We start from the raw sequence: 24,802 nt of genomic DNA on the forward strand, positions 1-24,802 counted from the left end.
CGTTTGAAGTGCGGTTACCAAAATGGGATAGATATTGGGGCAATTGGTTCGAAGGGAGGCTTATCTTTGGGTTGGAAAGGTAATGATCTTGTCTCGATTAGAAGCTATTCATCCTCTCATGTGGATGCGACAATTCACGACCCTGAAAATAGAGTCGTATAGAGGCTTACGGGCTTTTATGGTAACCCCGAAGAATGATACAGATGGGTTTCTTAAGACCTTCGTAGGTTGGGGCATGATCAGGCTATGCCCTGGTTAGTGATTGAAGACTTCAATAAAATCTTAAGCTGGTTTGAAAAAAAAAAGAGGTCGTCTTAGGTCGGCACGATAAATGGCCGAGTTTCGTTCTACTTTGGAGGATTGTTTGCTTTATGATGTCGGTTGTACTAGTAGATAGTTTACTTGGGAACGGGGGCGTTTTTTATCTACAAACAATCGGGAACAACTAGATAGGGGTATTGCTACTCTTAATTGGTTGCATCTTTTTTTGGATTTTTTATTGGAACATTTGAGTAATTCTTTTTCCTATCACTGTCCGCTTTTGATGGATACTACGGGTAAGTTGTGGTAAAAGAAAAATCGTGCGGTTTATCCCTTTCATTTTAAAGCAAAATGGTGCTTGGATGATTCTTTTGAAGAAATAGTTCAACGGGGGTGGACTGGTCATCATGGTAGTCTACCGACTAAGTTAACGCATTTGGGTCAATTTTTTCAAAAATGGAGTCATTCGCGTTTTCATGAACAAAAGGGACATCATTTGAATTTGGAAAAAAAAAAGCTTTCTGTGCTCTTGGATCAAATCCAACTGATGAAATTCTGGGGGAAATTTTAGAGATGCAGCTTGGGTTGAATTTTGAAGCGGACAAAGAGGAGGTTTTCTGGGCTCAGCGTGCCTGACTAAACTGGTTACAAAATGGTGATAGGAACTCTAATTTTTTCCATAAAGTGGTTGTGGCTCGTCACAATCGCAATTGGATTCTTAGGTTGGAAGATGAATCTGGTCAACTAGTTACGGATACAGAGGAAATGATGAGAATTATTGTGAAATATTTTGGAGACCTTTTTACATCTTCTGACTTAGGAGGAGATGATAGGGTGCTGGGTATTGTTGAAAAAAGGATTTCTATGAGCATGAATAAAAAGTTCATTCAACCATTGACAAAGGATGATATTTGGCTAGCAGTCAAGTTAATGGCGCCTTTGAAGGCTCCAGGAACTGATGGTTTTCCAGCACTGTTTTTTCAATGGTACTGGAATATTGTTGGTGATAAGGTTTCTAATTTTTGTTTGGAGGTTTTAAACGGCAGATTTGAAATGGGTGAGATTAATAAAACACATGTGGTACTTATTCCTAAAATCGACAAACCTAAAAATCTTTCGCAATTTCGTCCTATTAGCTTATGTAATGTTATTTATAAGATCATTGATAAAGTTATTATTGATCGTATGAGCCCTTTTCTAGGCTTCTGTATTGATTAAGCTCAAGGTGCATTTGTTCCTTGCAGGCAAATTTTGAATAATACTCTTATTGCTTATGAGGTTTTTCACTCTCTAAAGATAAATAAGAAGGGTAAAAACGGGAACTTCACACTTAAGCTTGATCTTAGCAAAGCTTATTATTGGGTGGAATGGGAATTTTTTGCCAGAATGTTGACTAGGTTGGGCTTTCATCAAGACTGAACGGTTCTCATCATGCGTTGTGTTTTCTCGATCACTTATACGATGGGCATAAATGATGATATTAGTGAGGGTTTTGCTCCGTCTAAAGGCTTAAAGCAGGGGGACCCTCTTAGTCCCTATCTTTTTCTCCTTTGTGCTCAAGGGCTTTCTTGTTTGTTGAAGGAGGCTATGATTAAAAATGAGCTAAGGAGAGCTCTGATTGGCAGAATGAATTTATCGATAACCCATTTATTGATTGCTGATGATTGCATCATTTTTGGTGATGCATCAGATGAGGGTTCTTGTTCTGTCTGTAATATCTTAAAAGAATATGAATTGGTTTCGGGGTAAAAAATTAACTTAAGAAAGTCACTAATCTATTTTGGTGCAAATGTTGGGGAGGAGGTACGTTATTCGATCATAGATATTATGGGTGTTAGAAGGGCAACAAACCCTGAAAAGTATTTAGGTCTGCCAATAATGATTAGGAGGAAGAAAAACTGGCATTTTCAAATTTTGTGGATCGTTTTCTGAAGCGTATTACGAGGTGAAGTTTTAGGTATCTTTCGATGGGCGGGAAATAAGTGTTTATTAAAGCAGTTCTTCAAGCTCTTCCAGTTTATGTGATGCAATGTTTTGCGTTACCTAAAACCTTTTGTCATCAGCTTGAAGGAATCTTGAATAAATTTTGGTGTTCTAATAATAAGACATCTAAAGGAATCCACTAGAGCGCGTGGAATGCGCTTTGTTTACCGAAGGCTTATGGTGGGCTGGGCTTCCGTGATCTTTGTTTGTTTAACAAAGCCTTTTAGCCAAGCAAGTTTGGAGAATTTTTACTCAGCCTGATTGCCTCATTTCAAAAGTTTTTAAAGCTCGTTATTTTTCATTATCTGATATATTTTCTACTAAAGTTGGGTCTTACCCTTCTTTTACCTGGAGGAGCATCTGTAGCGCCAAGGATATGTTCGATGATGGTCTTCTGTGACGGATAAGCAATGGGTCGAAGGTGAATATTTGGAATGACCCCTGGATACCGGGTCCTAAAAATGGTCGTTTGTTAGTTCAGTCTATAAATATTAACTGGTCCATTATTGATCAGTTATTAAATGGAGATTCCGGTACCTGGAACAAGGAAATGATTTATAAACTATTTGATGATGAGTAAGCTTGGCGTATCCTCAACATCCCCCTTGCTGGGCATGGGACTTTAGATATGCTCGTTCGGTGGCATGATGTATTCGAGAAGTACTCAGTGAAGAGCGGGTACAGATCTTTACTTACAAAGGTAATCCAACATACAGACAGAAATCGCCATACAATTGATAATTACAAAAAAATTACATCGATTTGGGATCTTCAGATCCCTACTAAGATAAAAATTCATCTTTGGTGCATCCTTAAGGACTATGTGCCTTATTTTTTGAATCTGGTTCAAAGGAGACTGCGTGTTGATTTTGCCTGCCCCTTGTGTAAGGCGGTACCAAATGATTCACACAATTTATTATGGCACTGCAATGTCCTGTGACAACTCTGGCATTACCTGCAACTCTCTCTAGACTTCAGCATTAATATCTCGGATGGAAAAATAATTTTGTAAGTACATCTCTTGCAGTGGATATGAACCCTAAAAAACTCATTACCATCTCTTTGTGGGCCCTTTGGTGTAAACGAAATAAGCTGGTTAACGAAGGCCTAAATTTTGATTTACATAAAATTGTGGGCTTTATGCAGAGTTATGTCCAGGATTCAAGTTCTTGTAAAGTAAAAAGTCTTTCCCTTGTTATCTAAAGGAACATTTTGTGGAAACCTCCTAAGTCTGGGGTTATTAAGCTAAATTTTTTACGCCTCTTTTACGAGTAACACAAATATTTCTATCTCAGCAGTGTTAGCTAGAGTTTCAAAAAATCATATTATAGGTGATTGCACTTATCCGTTGTTGGATGTAGCAGATGCTTTTGTGGCTGAGGCGATAGCATGTGAGACGGCTTTTTCCTTCGCTTTGGATATGGGTTTTAGGAAAGTCATCCTGGAAGGAGATTCTCCTACAGTTATCAAGAAATTAAACTCAAACATAGTTGATAGATCTGTCCTCAGTCCTATTTCTCAGAGCATTTGTTTTTTAGCTGGATTTTTTGAAGAGGTTACTTACCTTTTTATTCCCAGAGAGGCAAATAAGGCAGCCCATGAGTTGGCAATGGATGGCCAGAATCGGTAATTGCCACGCTTCTGGGTTGAAGAGGCACATTGTTTTGTTGTTGAGGCGATGGAGTCGGATCGATCTGAATGGTTTCATCGTTACTAAAATTGTTGTGGGCTTTGAAGCTTGGAGAAGGTTCTTAGAATCTCCTTGGTTTATTTTCAAAGTACTCCTTATTCTGACTTTTACAGCACGTTTGGTTCGCTGTATTGGATTAGAGGTGTATTGGATTAGAGGTGTAATGGAATAGAGGTGTAATGGAAAAGCTGTGTAATAGCAAATCAACTGTTTGGTTGAATGTAATGGAATAGAGGCGTAATAGTAATCCTGTGTTTGGTTGAGTGTAATAGAGGTGTAATAGCATAATGAAAAAACTAAAATGACTAGAATACCCTTAGCAGAAATTTGTTTTGGTAAATGATTATTGTTATTGTTATTTAAATTTTAATAAGATTATTATTATCAATAATAAATAATTTAATCATATTTAAACATAATTATTATTAAATATATTTTAATTAAAATATATAATTTAATATGAATTTACTCAAATCATAATATATGATCTTGTAAAATATAAATTAACATAATTATTATTAAATATATTATAATTAAAATATATAATTTAATAAAATTCTTAATAAATAAAATTCTTCTATGAATTTACTCAAATCATAATATATGATACTATAAAAGAAAATTTCAAATAATTAATATTAAATATGATTTAATTAAATATATGATTTAATTATAACTAATATGATTATAGTTTATGAATTTGTATAATTTAAAATAATAATTATTACATATAATTTAATAATAATATATAATTTCATAAAATTCTTGATAATAAAAATTTTCTTATATGAATTTATACAATTTAAAATAATTAATATTAAATATAATTATATAGTGATATATAATTTCATAAAATTCTTAATAATAAAATGTTCTTATATGAATTTACTAAAATCAATATATAACTTGAGAATTATATTATGCATAAACATAATTAACTTATATTAAGAAAAGGTTAGATGAAAATGAAATTGTACATTAAAATCCATATGTTATATAGTTTTACAACATCAAAAGTTTGAACATTGATATTTAATGGTAAGAAAGAAATCTCCTAACCCATTCCAATCAGACAGCGAAGGTAAACTAAAGAAAGCGATCATTTGAGTTGGATGGTGGAATTTTACTCAATGCATCATATCGATCGTCGGTTAAACCTTCAATTGACCATAAAAGGTGAATATAAATTTGAAGCTCTCTCTTCCATATGTTGTTCGACTTCTTTGAACTACCACCTCGGAGGCAAAACTCCTCTCGATTTGATCGCCAGCGGCTGGATTTTCTCCCGAACAAAGTGGCGACCTCATTAAATGAAGAAAACACATTATCACGAGCATCGATTTCTTCTTTCTCTTGTTTGAAGATGAGGAACCCCTTGGTCTCGATCTCCTCGCGGATCCGTACGAAACATCCATGTCATCTAAAGAGACGTCGACCAGCAGATCATAGAATGTGTTTCTCTCTTCATTCATATCGTATGCGTTCAAGATCGCATGTATTTCTTCAAGAACATCAAATTGTTTGAGCATCTCTCCCGTTGCTCGATCTCTTGCGTATATGGTAGTAATTTGGTCATAGTAAGGAAAGTACGAAATCTGAATTAGGCGGCTTCTTTGTGACTCTAAAAATGAGGAAATCATATTAGTCGTAAGTTTGGTAAAAATAATATAATAAAGACTTGAAATAATCTTACCTTTAAATAGGACTCCAAAGCGCATCTTGACAACAACGAAGTGCTTATGCTCATCCCAACCAAAACCGCTATTGTTTTGGCCATTAAGCATGTCGTGAGCGATTGACCACTCCTTTTAAGTAACCTAATCCTTGATTCAATATTAGGTTTCGCCTTCAACATTGCATTTGGTAAAACCGTTTGTAGCATTCTTTCCAACTCGTTCAAATAACAGGCTTTGAACCCAGTATCGACATTAAATGTTCCAACATTGTGCAGTCCACCATCTTTGAAACTAATCTCGCATCTTCCTCGAACCCATTTTCTTTTGCTTCCTCGAGAAGCTTGAGCATTTGATTCGGAACACGACATAATGATCTTAAGAACAAAAAAAATTATATTAATTACTATTTTAATATCATGATTCAAAAGGTCAACACTTTATAAAATCTAAGTAATTAAGTTGAATATCATGAATCAAAAGTTCCATAGCACAAAAATTTAAAATTATAACACATGCTGAATTAGAAGAAATTATATTATAATTTACGTAGTTTAATACAATACAAAATCAATACAAAAGTTTCACAAAAGTTTCACAAACTAATTTCTAGATGCTTGCCATTCATCGAACATTTGGTTGGCTAGTTCCATCCTCCAAGTAGCCCAAGCATCCGATGGATGAATATTTGTGATATTCGGTTCATCGTCATCCACCACATTAATTGTAGGTAATCCTTCTCCCACCTCCGCTTCAATGGGATCACTACTCATATGGGTTCGAATAAAATTATGGAGCAAACAACATGCAATAATAATTCTATTGTGCACCCTTACAGGATAGAACGATGGACTCCTAAGTATTCCCCATCTAAGTTTTAATAAGCCAAAGCATCTTTCAATGACATTACGTCTTTGAGGCATGTTTCATATTAAAAAACTCTTGCGGAGAACTTGGCTGATAACCCTGACGCCACTCGTTCAAATGATATCGTTGTCCTCTAAATGGTGCAAGAAATCCCTCACAATTTGTGTATCCAGCATCAACTAGATAATAACAACCTATAAAATAAGTTTCATATTAAAAATGATTAATTCACACACAAAGTGTGATCTTAATGAATAAATCAAAGTCCTCTAACTATACACTTTACCATGAGGAACTTTTAATCCATGTCTTCTACTAATGGCATCTCGAAGAACCCGTCCATCAAGAATCGAACCTTCCCAACCGGGAAGAACATAAACAAATTGCATCTCGGTGTACAAACACCTAGCATATTTGTTGCTATGTCACCTTTTCGTCCGATATCTAGGTTTATCAACTGTTGGAACCCTAATCTTGATGTGGGTTCCATCAAGAGCACCTAAGCAATTCTATATCACATGATATAAAACCTTGAGTTAGAATACTAATTTAAATCTAAATCAAGTAAATGTTGTTGAAGCTATATATAAAACTTAGTCCTATACCTTAAACCATTTCCACCTTGTGTCGGAAGAATCTAATGTAATTGGCTCGAGTTTTTAAATAACACATCTTGCAAGCGTGTGATGACATTTAAAACACTATGAAATGCTCGCTAACAGTTTCCGGACCTTCTAAAGTGATGCTTGATAACTCGATTTTTGGTGATGGGAGATGATATGTAAAAACATTGCTACTTGCTCGTCAACAAGCATGAACCTTGTCGACTTCAATCCCCTATCGATTCTAACATCTCACATAATTTAAAAAGGCACTCTATTCATCCTAACTTGTTCAATACAGGTCTCGTCACTAGCATATACAAGCCTATTCACATAATCCCGTTTTGCATAAAATCTATGGTATAGGACCTAATCCTTGGTCTATGTAGGCTAAGGTGGCACCCATTCTAAATAAGAACCAAATCGCGATTCTCTGATTTCCAACCATATTGTCACAAACAATACTAATTCTTTTACGCCTCACACTTTGTGCAATTAAAGGCGATTGAGCCATTCTCGCAACATTTTAAAATTAGAACACACTATCAAAGAATTGAAGTTGCAATTACACATTATCAAATAAAATAAACAGCACAAATTTAGAACACACGAAGCAAAAATTATCTACTAAATGATATCGTTGCAACTTTAATTTCATTTCTTTATCAATCACCCAAATAATAATGAAAGAGTATATTTAATTACTGATGATTAGTTTAATTAAGGTTTTCTTATTTCAAAATAAGTAAAATGAAGAATGAGGATTTGGTTTAATAATGAAATTGAAGTTTTATAACTTTTATAACATTTTAAATGGTAATTTCATTTTGTAAAAATATATATAACTTTGAAGAGGACTTATTTTTTACAAGAATTGTTACTTATCATCTAGTATCAAGTTTAAAATACATGTTTAGCATTTTTCATCAAAAATTATTATTATTAAAATTTCAGAATTCTATAGAATTTATTAATTTAATGACCAAATTTGACTTTTAAGTAAAATTTGTATAATTTTATTTATCATATTATATATCGTTAATTTTAAAACTTCCTTACACTTTCACAATTATAATTTATGTATTATAGGAAATCATATTATGAATGAGGAATATTTTATGTATAATGTAATTGACTTAAAATCTAAGATAGAATTAGACAATAATAAATTTCATGCCATTTATCCATTTTATAATTAAGATAACATTATTTCCATTATAGGGAAAAATAATGTTTGAATCAATTAACATTTGTTTTAAATAACATGTATTGCGTGCATAAAAGGTTAATTATAATCCATGAGCATTTAATTTCTTCAAAACTTATAACTTAAATTTTAATATATTATGTATAATTGAGGTAAAATTAATTGAGGTAAAATTTGATGGTTGGTATTTGTTAGATTATAACTAAACTCATTATAATTTGGACATTTAAATATATTGATTAGTTAATTAAAATCACCCAAATTAATTGACCTAAAATGATATCGTATAAATATATTGATTAGTTACTTAAAGCATGTTCAAAGTTTGATCATTGAAATTTTTTTATTGATGATTAGTTTAGTTAAGGTTTTCTAATTTCAAAATAAATAAAATGAAGAATGAAGATTTAGTTTAATAATGAAATTGAAGTTTTAAAACTAGATAATAACATTTTAAATGGTAATATAATTTCATAAAAAATATATAACTTTTATCTCATTTACATGTACAAATTTATCTCATAAAAGATTTGTAGGCATAATGCTCTTTAAAAAAAATGTTACCTAATAGTAAAAACATATAACTTGGCTGATAAATTCAAAAAGAACAATGGTCATGCAACAATAACCATAACCATACAAACAAAAGCTTTAATGAGCATTACAAACATACAAACAAAACCATATTCATTTGGGAAACAACAGAACCTGCTACATCAATACTAACCTGTAATGCTCAAATCTGGGACGATGTGGAAGTGTTGGAAAAATGTTACCTGTAATGAGAAAAGTGCTCGGATCAACCTTTTTTTTTTTTGGGGAAAATATTTATGCTATAGCTAAATATAGTATATCAAAGCACAGAACAACCATACAGCAATCATCATCCATGAGCCATATTTTAAATATGATATCGATCAAAACAGTATCTAGATAGTTTATTAAATCCCCTTGCCTACCAATCATCAATACTTACAATTATGCAACAATCACCTTTTAAGTACTTAAATGGACCGTTAACTTTCTAGAGTAGTCTTACCTTCTGCTCTATTCCAGGAACTTTGAGAACTTTCTTATTAACCTCTCTCTTCTTGCAAAAACATAAGAAAAATAAAACATTTAGCCATTGGTTATAGGCTTATAGCAGATCTTGATAAGGGGAACACAAAAGAGGAACTATGAAACTATTAAATCCAATTGCATAGCTTTCAAAGGATTCACTGGAATTCCATATGTTCTGCACCCAACCAAAGCGACAAACCATTAAACCCAATTCCAAGTTCAATAACCTACACTGAATCGCCTCCTCATTTCCTCATTATTTGTAATTAGTTCTCACCTCCTTTTCTTCCTAATAAAAGGCCGAACCAGCAAGTGTCCTCTTTTCATTACAATATGAGAAGACTAGATAATAATTTTTCTTTTGTTTTTCAAGAATTTGGAAGCAGTCATGGCACAACCATAAAACCAACCATATTAAGTAAATTCAGTGCCTAACATCCTACATGTAGTAAGTTGCACTCGGTTAATACATAACAAACCACCGGCCTCTAATTCCCCACATTCATCCCCATTAGCAAACAACACAATGCGGGCATATGTATCATCAACCGAGCAAAAGATTCAAACTAACTTCAAAAGTGATTTGATGCTCATAATTTATCCATCAAACCTAATTTCAAAAGGAGACAACAACAATTGATAAGCTAATTTAGCTAATGATTTGGCTGAAGAATGTAGGAGAAACATCATTTGCTTTAGATATGCAATCATCAAACATGACCAAAAATTTCTAGTTCATAGCATGAGCAATAGCATGCAATTATCTAGATTCTAGAGGTTCATAGTTAAGACAAAGCTTAGCATCGAACAAAGTAATCATCATTTGATGTTCCTTGGCCAGTATCCAAGAGATAATTAAAAGAGAAAGAAGCAACATTGTTAAACATTAAAAAAGGGAATGGCTGTTAGGATAGGAGCAAGTGTCCTCTTTTCATTACAATAATTCTTCCTAATAAAGAACCAAGCCCCATATCTGCATGAAAAAATAAAGCAAAATCGCAAGCAGTTTCTGTTTATTCTTTCTCCAACTCATAGCAAAGAATAACAAAAATGGAAAGGAGTGTCTTTTGTAAGCTTTCTTAATTTAAATGAAGTCCGCAAGGCAAAATTTCACTTGTATATATGTATATAATATTTATAATGAGCGAATTTCATTGTATATTTAAAAAGTCATCCAATACTTGATGGCATCTACAAGATGTAAATTTGCGAATTTATTAGTATGATACAAGTGTTACCTTTTATCATGATCCAATGCCAAGGCCTCATTATCATAACTTTTGATCGGTGAACACACAAAACTTCATTTCAATCAAAATCACTTCAATGTATTACTATTATTTTGGAAGTAAAAGAAAATTGCGATTACAAATGTTCGGTTGCCATCTTTTTCTTTCTTTGGTCTAATATTCGTTTTATGCTTCGTTCTTTTCTAATATAACCTCGTTCGATAACTAAAACTCTTGAAGAATAAAAGATTCATAACCATGAAATCAGCATTAAACTACTGAAGAGTAAAAAGCCACAAGCGGAATTATACAATAATTCCAATGAAAGCGACTTTAAAAGCGGTGCATCCATATACACAATAATCTCGATGAAATAAGCAACAATGAATAAAATAAAATAGCAATTTCAAGAGAAATTAACTTGTAGGAACTAAAACAGTAACACTTAAGGTGACGATTAAGCTTAAAAAGTAAAGAGAAAAGCATGCAGAGGGTTATCTACAATTGGGAAAAACATTGAGATACATGTACTACAATTGGCGATTATTTTAGGTCGAATTAAAACTCACGATATTGGATGCTACGTGATGACCGAAAAACGCTTCACTCTTTTTCAATGGATTAAGCTATCGAGAATTTCCAATTTTGTGAATATATTGAAGAGAAAAGAGAGTTTTGGTGTCTTGCGCAGAATAGGGTTGGGAGGAAATAGGAAGGGAAATTAGCGCGAGACGAGAAGAAAGCGATGACGACGAATAATTAAGCAGGCAGTGGGAAATGGGAGGAGAAAATGATTAGGACGGAAGAGGAGAGGGTCGGGTAGGGAGGAGGGTAAAAGCAGAGATGGGGAGGAGGAGGAGTAATAGCTAATCTGACGATTTGGGAAGGATTGGAAAACACGGAATTTGGGGATTAGGGGCGAACCGATTACGCGCGTAATACCTATTACAGCGAACCAAACGCCGGAATAGGGGCGTAATGTAATACGCACGTAATCGGGGCGTAATGGATTGGGTAATACGGCGAACCAAACACAGTGTTAGAGTTTTGCAAGATTTTGGTTATTTCAGAAGTTTTCTGCTGGTATTCTTTTGGGTTTCCTTGGCTATGGCTTTGGTTTTGTGGCTGGTTTGTTTTCATCTGTCTCTTGACGGTCTATCTCTTTTTTTTTTGCTTTTTGGTTTTGTTTTGTTTGGGTACTTTTATTGTTGTTTTGATGTTTCTGTACCTCTTGCCAGACTTTTTCTTGAGCCACTCATCTGTATTTATTGAATATCAGCTTTATTTAAAAAAATAAATATTTAAAAAATGAATGGTATGATTTAAAAATAATAATAATTTAAATAATAGCACAAGTATAGTCAATAAATAAACGTAAAATTAATAATTTACTTATTCCTAGTATATATAATTTAATAACAATTGCATCATCATCCACAATTTTCTTGTATCATGTAAAAATATTGTACATTAAATAAAAATAATCTATTATAACTTCTTATTTCTAGTTGCTTAACCATGTCTTCTTATTCATGAGTGTTGAGATAACACCATATAGCAAATCGATCAAGAAAATATAACAAGATAGTAGAATTAAATAAAGAATCGTGTAAAAAACATGTATATTCCTCGCAATATTGCTCACCATTTATAATGAGATTATTAAAAATTATATCGAGATCCAACATTTGTTGTGGATCATCGAGTTTTATATGCTTCTACAGATACCCTGATGTGGTGGACAGACGTATTGTTATACGATTATACGTATACTTCGGTGCCTTAGCGTAGTGTAGTTAATGCTCAAACGAGTAATCTGGTATGGTATAGTTACCCGCGTATTTGAATCTGTTCACTTGAGTTCATCAGACTAAATGATTAATGAAAAGTGAAAATGGCAATAGAATGATATAAGTTTGATATCCAAATGGTTAAATGTTGATTTGATTATGAGAATGGTCTTGAAATATTGATTTTAAGTGAATTGGATTTATATATGTTTGAATTACTATATGATGTGGTTATATGTAAACTCACTGTAATGATATGTGATTTGCCATGTTTAGGCAAACTTTGCCAAGCTAAGTAGCTTGTTGTGTTTAAATTCAAAATGAGGTAAATTTTTGTTTAATGCCTATGAACTTATTAAGCATACAATATGCTTACCTGTTGTTTCCCATTTTCCTTGTAGATTGTCACTTTGCGGAACGTGCCAAGCGGATCTTCCAAAAGCTCACACTATCCCATTTTTGAATCAGTAGTTTTTCAATCATTTAAAGTTCGATTTTGTGGCATGCGTATAACTTGAAATGATAGTTTTAGCTTGAAACCTTTATATTGCATGACATTGGCAATGCTTGTTCGCAAGTTGTGGTTGAGTTATGCATGGAACTTAAACTAGTATGATTAAAGAAAGATTAACATAGATTGGAAGTTAATTGTTGAATGGCTAATTGGTTGGATGAATGAATTATAATTAAAAAGGTTGAAATGGTATGATTTGGTGCTAAATTGAAATTATATTGAAATGATTGAATTTAAATGGTTAAATGAATTGTTTCAGTATGAATTAGGAATGTTTTGGTGCAAGTAAGATTAGCTAATTATACACAATTTGTTAAATGGTGTGGAAGCTTTGAAATCCCCAAATGACTCAAATTTTGCCAATAATAGAGTCCATGTTCCAATGAGCACTCTTCCTCATCGCAACGTCGATCGATAGTGAGTCACATCGCAACGCCGAGTGGCCTGAGGTCATGTGACACCCCGAAATTAGGGTTAGAATGATCAAAGTTTACAAGGGAGTCAATGGTCACTGCTAGACTTATATGATTTTCTTTATGATTTAAAGTTAACAATGAGCTTGGTGGTTCAATGGTTAAGCTTATATATACCCTTTGGTCTTATATTCGAATCCTAGTGTAAGCAATGAGGAACTTATTTTTTATATTAAGGTTTCTTAAAATTAGACAGTTTTAAGTGTTTGTTCGAAATTTCAATTGATTATAAAAGGGTCGTACTTTTACGTCGTATTACTTCAAAATTAAGATTACTAAGTCCATTTTAGGTTCAAAGCTAGTACATAAGCATTTTTATCCGGTTTTAAGATAACTGAATGACATTTTGTTTTGAGCTATCTCAGTGGCCATTGTGACCTCCAGAATCTGGTCGAAACTTCTAGGCCGGGTATGGGGTGTTACAGGTCACGACATGATAAACTGGTCTGCAACTTTACGACGTGGAGGAGGTGATGTCACGACGTCGACTTTGAAATTTTAAAACTTTTCAATTTGATCATATTTCATGCTCGGGTTAACAAAAGAGATTTGTTAAGCTCAATTAAGACTCATATTTGATTGTATATCATAATGTAAGTGTGTTTAACATATAATTGTATGTTTGAATGATTATATTACTGTATAATTGATTGTATTTGCTCCGGCAATGAATGTAACATCTTATAGCTCGAATTTGGTGATCAAGTCGAGCGAGGGATATTACAGGTTAGGACTCAATTTTCAAAATTTGAAAAGTACAAGGACTATAATTAACGAATTCAAAAAGTACAGGAACTAAAAATGATTAAATAAAATTAAAAGGATTAAACCCACGACTTTTGTAAAGTATAGTGATTAATAGTAGAATTTAACCTTCTTTTTTAATAATTTTATCTAGGGGTGAGTAAAACTCGATTCAATTAAAAAAACAAATTTTGTTTGAATTTTGAGTTAACCAATTTGAGTTATTTGAATTATTCGAGTCAACTCGAATAAGTAATTTAAGTTTCAAGTTCGAGTCGAGGTGAACATTACAATTTGAATAAATCGAACAATTCGAATAACATATTGGTGTAAATACTCCTTTGGTCCCTATCATTTTTGAAAATGAGCAAATCGGTCTCTTTCTCAACATAAATTAAAAAAAATCAAAATAAATTTCAAAATTTTAAAATAACTTTTAAATTTAAAAATATTTATAAAAATCCAAAATATATATTTAAAATATATAATTTTAAATTTTTAAAATAATATATAAAGAAAGTTAAAATTTAAATTATTCTAAAATGATAATTTTGGGACCTAAATAAGTTAATTAATGATTCAAGTTTATTATACTAAAAGTATCTTAAATTTTTTATTATTTTACTTTAAATTTTTTATTATTTTACTTTGAAAAAGTTCTCAAATATATATGATTTCAAATTTATATGCTTTAACATGTAATTAGTTATCTTGTAACAAGATTTTAATTTGACATGTTTAATTTTTAAGTTAACTCGAACAATTTCACGCTAATTTCATTTCACTCGACTTAATTTAAAAAATTTAAAATTAAGTCAGAATGATAAAATAAGGCTCGACAATTTAATTAACTCAAAAAATTTTGACTCGAATTTTTTATTATTTGCATTGACAAAGGTTTCATATAATATTTTTAAACAAAATATTATAATTATAGTAATTTTGGTGGTGGGTGATGCCTTTTTATTTTTATATTTAAATTTAGTTATTTCGAAGCAGTTAATTACTGTTAATTAAATTTGTAGACCATGAATCATAAATAGATACCAAAATCTTAAGAGGTGATGATATTTTGAAACATGGTTCATTATCTTAAAACATGATTCTATTATTTCGAGATTTCAAATTTCAAAATTGAACTTCAAAAATAGAAAACATATCTTAACATATGACTTCATTATCTAAAACATTACCCTGCATTTTGCTTTTCCTACTAGTATAACTAAATCACATCTAGATTGTTCATAGCCGAGTGCCCCCGGAATTGAACCAATAGCTTTTGTCACCGGAACAATAGGATCATTCTCTAATTTCGTTTAATTTTTGGGCTTGCTTTAATCTTCAAGACCCATTACGCTATACCAGATTTGAGCATCTGGGTCTTGATTTTTATCGACACAAACAACAACTGAATGTTTAGATTTATCCAATCTTGAGTTAACAGGCGTGGCCTTGAACTATATAAGGCCAGGGCTTGAGAAAGTTATCTGGGCTAACTCCAAAGCTCTGATGCCTTGGGTTTTCTCATTATTTGTCCAAGTTGATAAATATAAAAATGAAGTAGCAACTCTAAGTCCATAGCTTGTTCTAGCGACGCCAGCACCAACCTCACCTCACCTCTCTCTGTCTCGAACCCTAAGCTCTCTGTTTGGCTTCCAATGGATTCTGTCCAAACAAATCTTAATGATCCCCAATCTTTTTCTGCGCAAACCCTAAATTCATACAACCAAAACCCTCCTCCGCCTCCATCTCAGACATTCGACTCCGATCCTGTCCTTGAACACAACAACGCCAACAACGGTGCCCTGTCTAATCCCGATGCCCATTCCAATACTATTAACAATACTTATTCATTTAAACCCGACATCCACAAGCCTCTACTGTCGGAAAATGGGTTAACTAACACCCATAGCGGTACCACAGACAAGGATTATTCTGGCGGGGAAGAGGAGACCACCAGCAGAAGGCGAAGGAGGAGCCGCTGGGACCCGCCCTCCAATTCCAACAACCACCAGACAGGTAATGATGAGTCTGCCTCTGGAACCAAGAAGAGGAAGTCCCGGTGGGCAGATGATGAGCCCAAGCCCGTGATTCAGCTCCCTGATTTTATGAAGGATTTCACTGGAGGTATCCAATTTGATCCTGAGATTCAAGCTTTGAATAGTAGGCTGCTAGAGATTAGTAGGATGCTTCAATCTGGATTGCCTTTGGATGATAGACCTGAGGGAGCTAGGTCTCCTTCGCCTGAACCTATATATGATAATTTGGGAATTAGGATTAACACCAGGGAATACCGGGCAAGAGAGAGATTGACCAAAGAACGACAAGAAATTATATCTCAGATTCTTAAGAAGAATCCTGCGTTTAAGCCACCAGCTGACTATAGGCCACCAAAGCTTCAGAAGAAGCTTTATATACCCATGAAAGAATACCCAGGTTACAATTTTATCGGCTTGATTATTGGGCCTAGAGGGAATACCCAAAAGAGGATGGAGAAGGAAACGGGTGCAAAGATTGTAATTAGGGGTAAAGGTTCCGTGAAAGAAGGTAGGCTGCAGCAGAAGAGAGATTTGAAGCCTGATCCTGCAGAGAACGAGGACTTGCATGTTTTGGTTGAGGCCGAAACACAAGAATCACTTGATGCTGCTGCAGCAATGGTGGAAAAGCTCTTGCAGCCTGTAGATGAAGTATTAAATGAGCATAAGAGGCAACAGTTGAGGGAACTCGCTGCATTGAATGGAACAATAAGAGATGAAGAGTATTGTAGGTTGTGTGGTGAGCCTGGGCACCGTCAATATGCATGTCCTTCTCGCACCTCAACCTTTAAGAGTGATGTTTTATGTAAGATTTGTGGTGATGGTGGGCATCCAACAATCGATTGTCCAATGAAGGGAACTACAGGGAAGAAAATGGATGATGAATATCAGAATTTCTTGGCTGAGCTAGGTGGTACTGTCCCTGATTCAGCTAACAAGCAAAACTCTTCGTCAGTCAGTTCTGGAAGCAATCCTCCTTGGGCTAGCAGTACTGGAGGTGCTGGAAGTGCACACCCTGGCTTAGGTTCCAATGCTGTTAAGCCCCCCAAAGAATATGATGATACTAATTTGTACATTGGATACTTGCCTCCCAGTCTTGATGATGATGGTTTGATTAGTTTGTTTTCAGCTTATGGTGATATTGTGATGGCAAAGGTAATCAAGGACCGGGTTACTGGACTGAGTAAAGGGTATGGTTTTGTGAAGTATGCTAGTGTTGACATGGCAAACAATGCTATTAAGGGAATGAATGGTAGTCTTCTAGAGGGAAGAACCATTGCTGTGAGAGTTGCTGGCAAGCCACCACAACCTGCAGTGCCTCCTGGTCCACCCACATTGTCAATGCCCACTTACCCTGTCTCTAGTCAGCCAGTTGGTGCCTATCCATCACGACAATTTACAACTGGAGGTCCTATTCCTAATGCTGCTTCTGCTAGTTATGCAGGAAATCCAGTTCCATGGGGACCACCAGTTCCTCCTCCTCCCCCTTATGCCCCTTATGCGCCTCCTCCCCCTCCTCCTCCTGGCTCAACCATTTATCCTCCTGTTCATGGTCAGCCTATGCCACCTTATGGTTTGCAATATCCCCCACAAATGCAGACGGTTCCTCCTGGTGTTCCACCTCCACCTCAACCTGTGACTTCTAGTGAAACAGCACAAAGTTTTCCACCAGGAGTGCAATCTGAAAATAGCACCTCTGCCCCAGCTATGCCAGCTAATATCTACGGGAACTCAATGACTGCAATGCCTCCAAATTCGCAATCTGCATATCCTACATCTTCATTAGGTTACTCTTCTTATTACAATGCAGTTCCTCCCCCTCCCCCTCCTCCGCTACCTACATCTTCCACAGATAATTCTCAGAGCCTTAGTAATGTCCCTTGGGCTCCAAATCCTCTTTTGACTCCGGCAGCATCCTCTGGAGAGAAAACAACCTATGGTGCAGATACTGAGTATGAGAAGTTCATGGCAGAGATGAAGTGATGCAAATTTACACCATTGATGGTTATATGCGGAGAGGTAATGTGTTAAACATGTTTTCTTCATCTATGGTCATGTGCTTTTTTCTTATTTTATTTTCTTTTTTAACAAACCATCACTTAACTATCTGAATACTTTTAACAGTGCCATGTGGTTCTGGTATGACCATACAAGCCAACTGCTCATCTGTATATATGGCAATGTGTTTTTTTTGGTCGCTGCAGTTGCAAAATTTTGGTTACTTATAAGAAAGTTAGAGCCTAAGATTAATAGTGCTTTTCTTTAGTTTATATTGTGTGCATTAAAAAAGAAACTGATCTAAAATAAGGAATTCTGTCAATCCATGATCAGGGTTTGTAATAGGAGTTTTCAACTGATTGTTTCTTATCTTTACATCTTTCACTATTTAACTTTTCTTTTAACCATCCGTACCATTTTATCTTGGTAATCTCATGTGGCTTTTATATATTTGAAAAGGAAATAAGTGTTCAAGCCAGTCTTCTTCTAATGACTTAGAATTGTTGGACATGGAATATTTGGAAAGGAAACAAATATGTGTCATGTTAAAGATTATAGTTTAACAATATAGTGCAGTGATGGGTTATGATATTGCTTGGACCTCACAGTATCTGCATATTTCCTATGGGAAAATGCCTTCTGCTTTTGGGTTTCGCATATAAATGCTACCGATTTTATCTTCCAAGTCTCCTGTTATTTTATGTTTACATTCTTAACCATTTCCCTTGTTATTATTACATAATTTACAGGACTGATGTTTCTTGGAGCTCTTGTGAACCTGATTTCTTACCTCTTGCCATGACTTTGTTGGAAGTTTGGGACTCACATCTTTAACCTTCCTGTACTGTTATGATATTTGCAGAGACTTGGATACAAGTTCAGTTCATGAGGTTGCATTCTGAAAAGGCCGTTCAAATTTTATTAATATGAAATATTCAATCAACCTGTAGGACTTGGTTTTATGTTCTATGAATTCACATTGGGTTTCTGTTTTTCGTCTGATTGCTAGTGTTACTATGGTTCCATTTTGTCAAGCTGTTTTCCACAAATGGTTCCTGACATTTCTTGTTATTATGTTTACTTCTCTCGGGGATTGTTTAACAGCTTTTTCAATTAGTTTAGCATATTATGCTATTTCCTGGTTATAATGCCCTTTATTTGTAAGGTTAAATTTGCCTAGTTGCTGTGCCTGGAAGCTTTCTAGCATTTGTCGTTTCTGTTTGTTGGAGGTAATTTGTTAATATTAAGGATGCAGGATTATGTTCTCTCTATTATATGTATTTGTGTGTGTGTGTTTTCTATGATTCTATTTGTCTTTATATTACACTGATGTATCTTCTAAGTTCAGATCTGGCTGGTGAAAGAAACCACGTCTTTATAGCCACTGGGTTTTTAATTTTGTCTTTTATGCTTCTTGAGCGGAGAAATAGCTCCCATGATTGCAGTTTGTGTGGGAAAGAGAATGACAAGTGTTTGATTCATCAATAGAGGTTGTATGTGGTCCAACTTAAAGTTGGATAGTTGTAAATTTAAGAAGTTTGATTTATGCCTTTTGAGTAATCGTTCATCTCTTCATATTTCTTTAAGCATACGACATATTAGGACAAAGAAGAGCATTCGTTGAACTAGTAATACTTCTCTAATAGGTTTTGGTTGTTCTAATTGACTACTTAAGTTAGATGTTAACACTCTCAATAGCTATTATCTATTGACTGCTTAAGTTAGATGTTACTCCGTCTCTTCATCTTTCTTTAAGTATCCTTGTCCGACAAATGTTATGACATGGTTAAGGGGGTATGATCTTTCCAGATATATGGAAAAACTTAGTAAGGAACACTCACATTTCGGTGCAGGCAACTTAGGCTATTATGATCCTAGTCATGGCAAATTGACTTTTGGAATCTGTAATACTTGGTTTGGTCTTCAGTGAAGAACTGACATGATGATTATAAAGCTCTGATAAGCTGATTACCTATTATATGATCCACTTTACATAACCTTAATGTGTTTTCAACTGTTGGATTGCAGATTTTGTTGCATTATTTATTTTCCTTATTCAAGTTTTACTTTTTACTTTTTTCTAACATTATATAATTTTCATGGCAACTTACTTTTTATGTATCAGACCATTTCATTTACTGTGCTACATTGATTAGGTTTAAACTGTGTTGGTGTAACCTAACCCAGGATGCTTTTAATATTCATGCACTGCCTCAAAATAAAATAGTGATATGTACTTGCTGCAGTTTTTTACTAATGGAGCATAGTATTGCTAGTCCCTTCTCCGTCTTTTAATAATTTAACATTGTTGGTGATGCATTACTGACCTTATGTTTCTAAAACTTTAGAATTGGTGCCTGGTTTGTAAGGATGAATTTTGATGTCATATTTATGAAAAGGTGAATACTATTTCTTATGTACTTGCTTTTCTGGGGAATTCATTGATGATAAAATATTGAGACTGACTTTTCCATTCTTTATCTTTAGTTTCACATGTTGGTGTGCTTATATTCCGTGTCAATACTGATTAACCACTTGGGTTTTTTCTTTTGCCTTTTTCTTTTTTGCTTGGTATTTGTGATGCTGGAGATACTTTTAGACAAAGATTAATCTGCATATTGCAATGTCTTTTAATTATGGTGAAACTAGTAAACCATCGGTTTACCTTATCCTGGATTTTTCATTCTGTAATCCTGGTAGGCTAAATACCGAGGCAGACAGCCTCATCCACATTTTTTTGACCACCTTATCTGACCTTGTTATTTTGTTGAGTAAGTTGGTCAGGGTTTGCATGTTTTGAGATAATGGGATGTTTTGCAAGGTATGTGTTGCTGTCAGAAGTTTTTGTGGACTCCAATGAAAGCTTTTTGGTATATCGGCTAGTACTGGCCTAGCTTCATGGTCTTCAATAGAATGAATGGCTTTGTTCCCATTTTGTGTGTACCGATAGGAGAGTGTTGGTGTAGTGTGCTTATATACTGGAGTTCAGAATTTTTGTACAATCTGTTAGCTGCTTAGTGGTGCTTGTTGTTGGATCTCATATATATCAAGTGTCCAGAAGTTGGTTATTGTATATGATATAATTCATTGTTTTTCTCTTAGATGAGTGGAAATCCTTGTGTTTTGTACCGTGGATCTGGTTTTCTGGACAGCATTGAGACAGCCTTGAAGTTAATTACACCTGTGGCTTATTCTTTTTATGACGTGAATTATATTACCATTATAATCATAGCACAATTTGATGATAATGAGGCTTATATGCGCAAATAAATTGCTAACAATAATTACTTTGCAGGTCTTATATTATTCCTCTGGGTATTTTTTGCTAGTAGTAAAGGTCTTGCCCTAATCGGTGGCAAGAAGGCTGTCTTAGGTCTTTCCTCTGAAAAGCTGGTCCCGAATCCTCATTTGAACATAAATGCTTTAGGTGGCTGATTTATCAAACCAATTAAGCTATCCAGACGCAACATTTATTTCCTTCTCAGTATATATAAACTTTTATTTTTGTTTACTATAATGTTGCTCTGTACCCCCCAATTGTTTTTTTCCCCTCTGAAAAGCTGGTCCCGAATCCTCATTTGGGCATGAAATATGGTTTAGGTGTATTTATCAAACCAACCAAGTTTTCCTTACGGAACTTTTATACCCTTTTCCGTATATATAACTTTTATTCTTGTTTAACCATAATGTCGTCTTTATTCTAATGAAAAAAATCAAGCAATGCTTTTGTGGCCGGGAAGCGCTTCTAGATTTAAAGATCAGGGTAGTTGAGGTCTTGCGGACTGGTATTTTGAATTACATTTGCAAATACAGTAGGCACGGTTACTTTGGAGTTGATGCCTGGAAAGCTTACATATCTCATAAGAAAAGTAGCACAAGTATGTTTAAATGGATTCTGGACTATATAGGAGGCTCTCCTATCCCTCAGTCCTTGAAGAAGTTTTGATGCATTCAATGTGTCTGTCAATCGTCAATTAAGGAGCTTCTTCTAATATCAAATTTCAGATGTGATGGGAGGATGGTTACAATGTTAATATTATCAAGTATTTTTTTTTTTAAATTTACAAGGTTAAAAGAACATCCTAATGTATCATTTTTTATTGTTTAAAAAAAAATAAAAAGAGAGTAGAGAATTCAATTAAAAAAGAAGGTCCAACTAGAGAACTTGATTTAAGGTTAGATTTCCATTACTGTTGTGATTGAAAAGTGTTTTAGAACAAGAATAGGTAGAAAAATTTTGTGAAAAAATGTGCTTATTAATTTTAGTGTTCTCCATTGTTGTTAAAAATAGCGGTTTTTTAGATATGATAGTAGAAAAGTAAAAATTAGTTAATTTATATGATATTTAAATAATTTAATACAATTATACATGAAGTATAAATTTTAACTTTTAAGTAATTAATAAAATTATTTTAAAAATTGATGATATATAAATTATTTTTAAAAAGTTAAATATAATAATATATAAGATTTAAAAATTTAACTTAATAATAAATGATATGTAAATGATTTATTCTAATGATACATAAATAAAAATATTTTGATAATTTTCAATTTCAAACAAAAGTTAAAAGTTAAAGACATTTAAATTTCTTTTGCATTAAAAGTGCTTTTCGGCCGCAATAAAAGTTGCACCCTTAATCCATTCTAACAGTATCTCCTGAATCAGGAAGAGGAGTCGTCCTAGTTATAGAGTCACCATAGGAGCATTTGCTCAAAATTTTTGTTTTTCTGACTTAGAGAATCATCAAAAGTACTTACCACCTTTTAGCATCCCCAGTATCTTTTTGTTGGTGCACTCATTCTTGGCTCTCTACTAGTGAAGACCGGATTTTGCTAAGATTTTAAGAAGTCGAGGGAATGGATAAAGCTCGAATTTACAAGCAGCAAGTGTTAAAATAGAATAAAAGAAATGCGTAACGAAGTTCATGATAGTGTTATTCTTTCTATTATTGAAAACCTGCCACAAGTATTTAAGATTGCTTGAGAAATTAGGAATTTGTACCTACTTCTACTGGTGCAATTAAATGTCCAGCTTTATGATCCTTATATACTTTGCTATAAGACTGATAGTTTCCAACATGGCCCTTTCCAAGAATCTGCCATCTTGGACATGTTGCAAGGTTTGGGCCTTAGGACATCGTAACTCTTGAAAGAGTCATAGAAAGTGTTCAAAACGTTGAGCGAATGATGCAAGAAGATCACGACAAAGACAAATTCAAAAAGCCTTGCAACATGAGACCTGACCTGGAAAATTTTGGAATGATCTATGTATGATTTGCCGGTGTCCAACGTTAGTTTCATATTATTCGTGGTGCCTCGTCAAGTTCATGTAATCACTCGTAAAGAATGACTCAATGAGGCTCGCCAGTGTCTTACCTTAATGCTATGCCATGTTTTCCCTTGGTGTTACTCCAAGTAAGGCCAAGTTGTCGTGAAGGTAAGCGCCTCGCCGCCAAATTTACTAAGTTACAATTTAAAATTTTTATTTCCTTTATAGCTCGTCAAAGTTGCTAATGCCTCATATTGTGCTTGTCTTTGAAGTTAGTTAAAAGTGACATGTAATAAAAAGGAGTCTTGTAGTATTATGATATTTTGTGGTGGAAGTAGATGTTATAAATGGTCATTTTGATGTTATATGATATGCTTGATATTTTGGTGTTTAAGCTTGTAAATATGATAAGTGATGCATATATATAATACTTGAAATAGTTGAGATTTTGATTGTGTTGGTAATTAGGTTGTTTGGTTATTTACATGTGGTACCAATGAGAGTACATTGGTTAGTTGATGGAAATAGGTTGTAAATGTGTGATTTTGCTAGGTTTTGGTTAAATGTGGTACCTTTGAATGGCATATTCGTTAGATGAATTAGGATATTTGAAATGACATGTTTAGGTGTATTTGAATGATGTTTAAATCACTTGAATGTATGCTCAAATGGTGTGGTTGATTAGGGATGGTTTGGCCTTGAAAGAGCATGTTTTTAGGGTCAAAATATGGACCACATAGAATTTGAGATTTAGGATTTAGGGTTTAGGGCCCACATAATTCGTTTTCCCCACATTATACTAAAACCGTAAAACCATGAAAGCAGGGAGGCAACACACTGAGTGATCCATTGTTTTAGCGCCAATTTCTAATTTTCCAATTTATATGTAATTTGAAAATTGAAATGCTAAACCCTAAAAACAATACACTCTAACTGTATTTATAATTTATATATTCCATTCAGGTTCTCATGATTCACCGTTTAGGGTTTAAGATTCAGGATTCAGGATTTAGGATTGGGGGTTCGAGGATCAGGGATTAGGGTTCGGGGTTTGGAGTTTAATGTTTTAAGGGTTCGGGGTTTGGGGCTTGGGCTTGGGGCTTGGGGTTTAGGGTTTTAGGGTAATTTTTGTTTCTTATGTTATTAGTCTGGGTGGGTCTTCTTTATCTTTGCACCTATCTGTTGGAGTTAATTTCTATGCATTTTAACTAGGTTCTGGATGAAATCCACCAGCAGTCTGTGGTTTTATCGTCTCGAGCTTCTGTATCTTCAATTGGATCTGTTCCCGCTCCTAATGAAGTTGTGGAATTGCTTCCTGTCAAAATTTATAACAAGTCACACAAACTTCATAATGTTGAGGCTGGACAGTAAGTATTTATTTTTCTCTGCTGTTTGAGAAAT

At 34.0% G+C, this 24,802-nt stretch overlaps 1 protein-coding gene and 1 long non-coding RNA gene across 3 annotated transcripts; both read left to right on the plus strand.

Annotated features, from left to right (window-relative positions):
* The first annotated feature begins 15,660 nt into the window (after positions 1-15,660).
* On the plus strand, positions 15,661-21,230 carry LOC105800858 (splicing factor-like protein 1). Of its 2 annotated transcripts, none has more exons than XM_012632217.2 (2): positions 15,661-18,150; positions 18,879-21,230. In XM_012632217.2, exon 1 carries the CDS (start codon positions 15,754-15,756, stop codon positions 18,112-18,114), a length of 2,361 nt encoding a protein of 786 aa, XP_012487671.1. In that variant the 5' UTR covers positions 15,661-15,753; the 3' UTR covers positions 18,115-18,150; positions 18,879-21,230. The 2 variants fall into 2 exon arrangements, with proteins under 2 accessions (XP_012487671.1, XP_012487672.1); XM_012632218.2 differs by having other exon boundaries at positions 18,992-21,230.
* Positions 21,231-22,634: 1,404 nt separating this feature from the next.
* LOC128032773 (uncharacterized) lies at positions 22,635-24,755 on the plus strand. Its single transcript, XR_008189092.1, has 2 exons — positions 22,635-23,569; positions 24,614-24,755. It is a non-coding gene; the product is annotated as an uncharacterized LOC128032773 (long non-coding RNA).
* Positions 24,756-24,802: the final 47 nt, after the last annotated feature.

This window comes from Gossypium raimondii, chromosome 9 (assembly GCF_025698545.1).
Source record: "Gossypium raimondii isolate GPD5lz chromosome 9, ASM2569854v1, whole genome shotgun sequence".
NCBI classification, from domain to species: Eukaryota; Viridiplantae; Streptophyta; class Magnoliopsida; order Malvales; family Malvaceae; genus Gossypium; species Gossypium raimondii.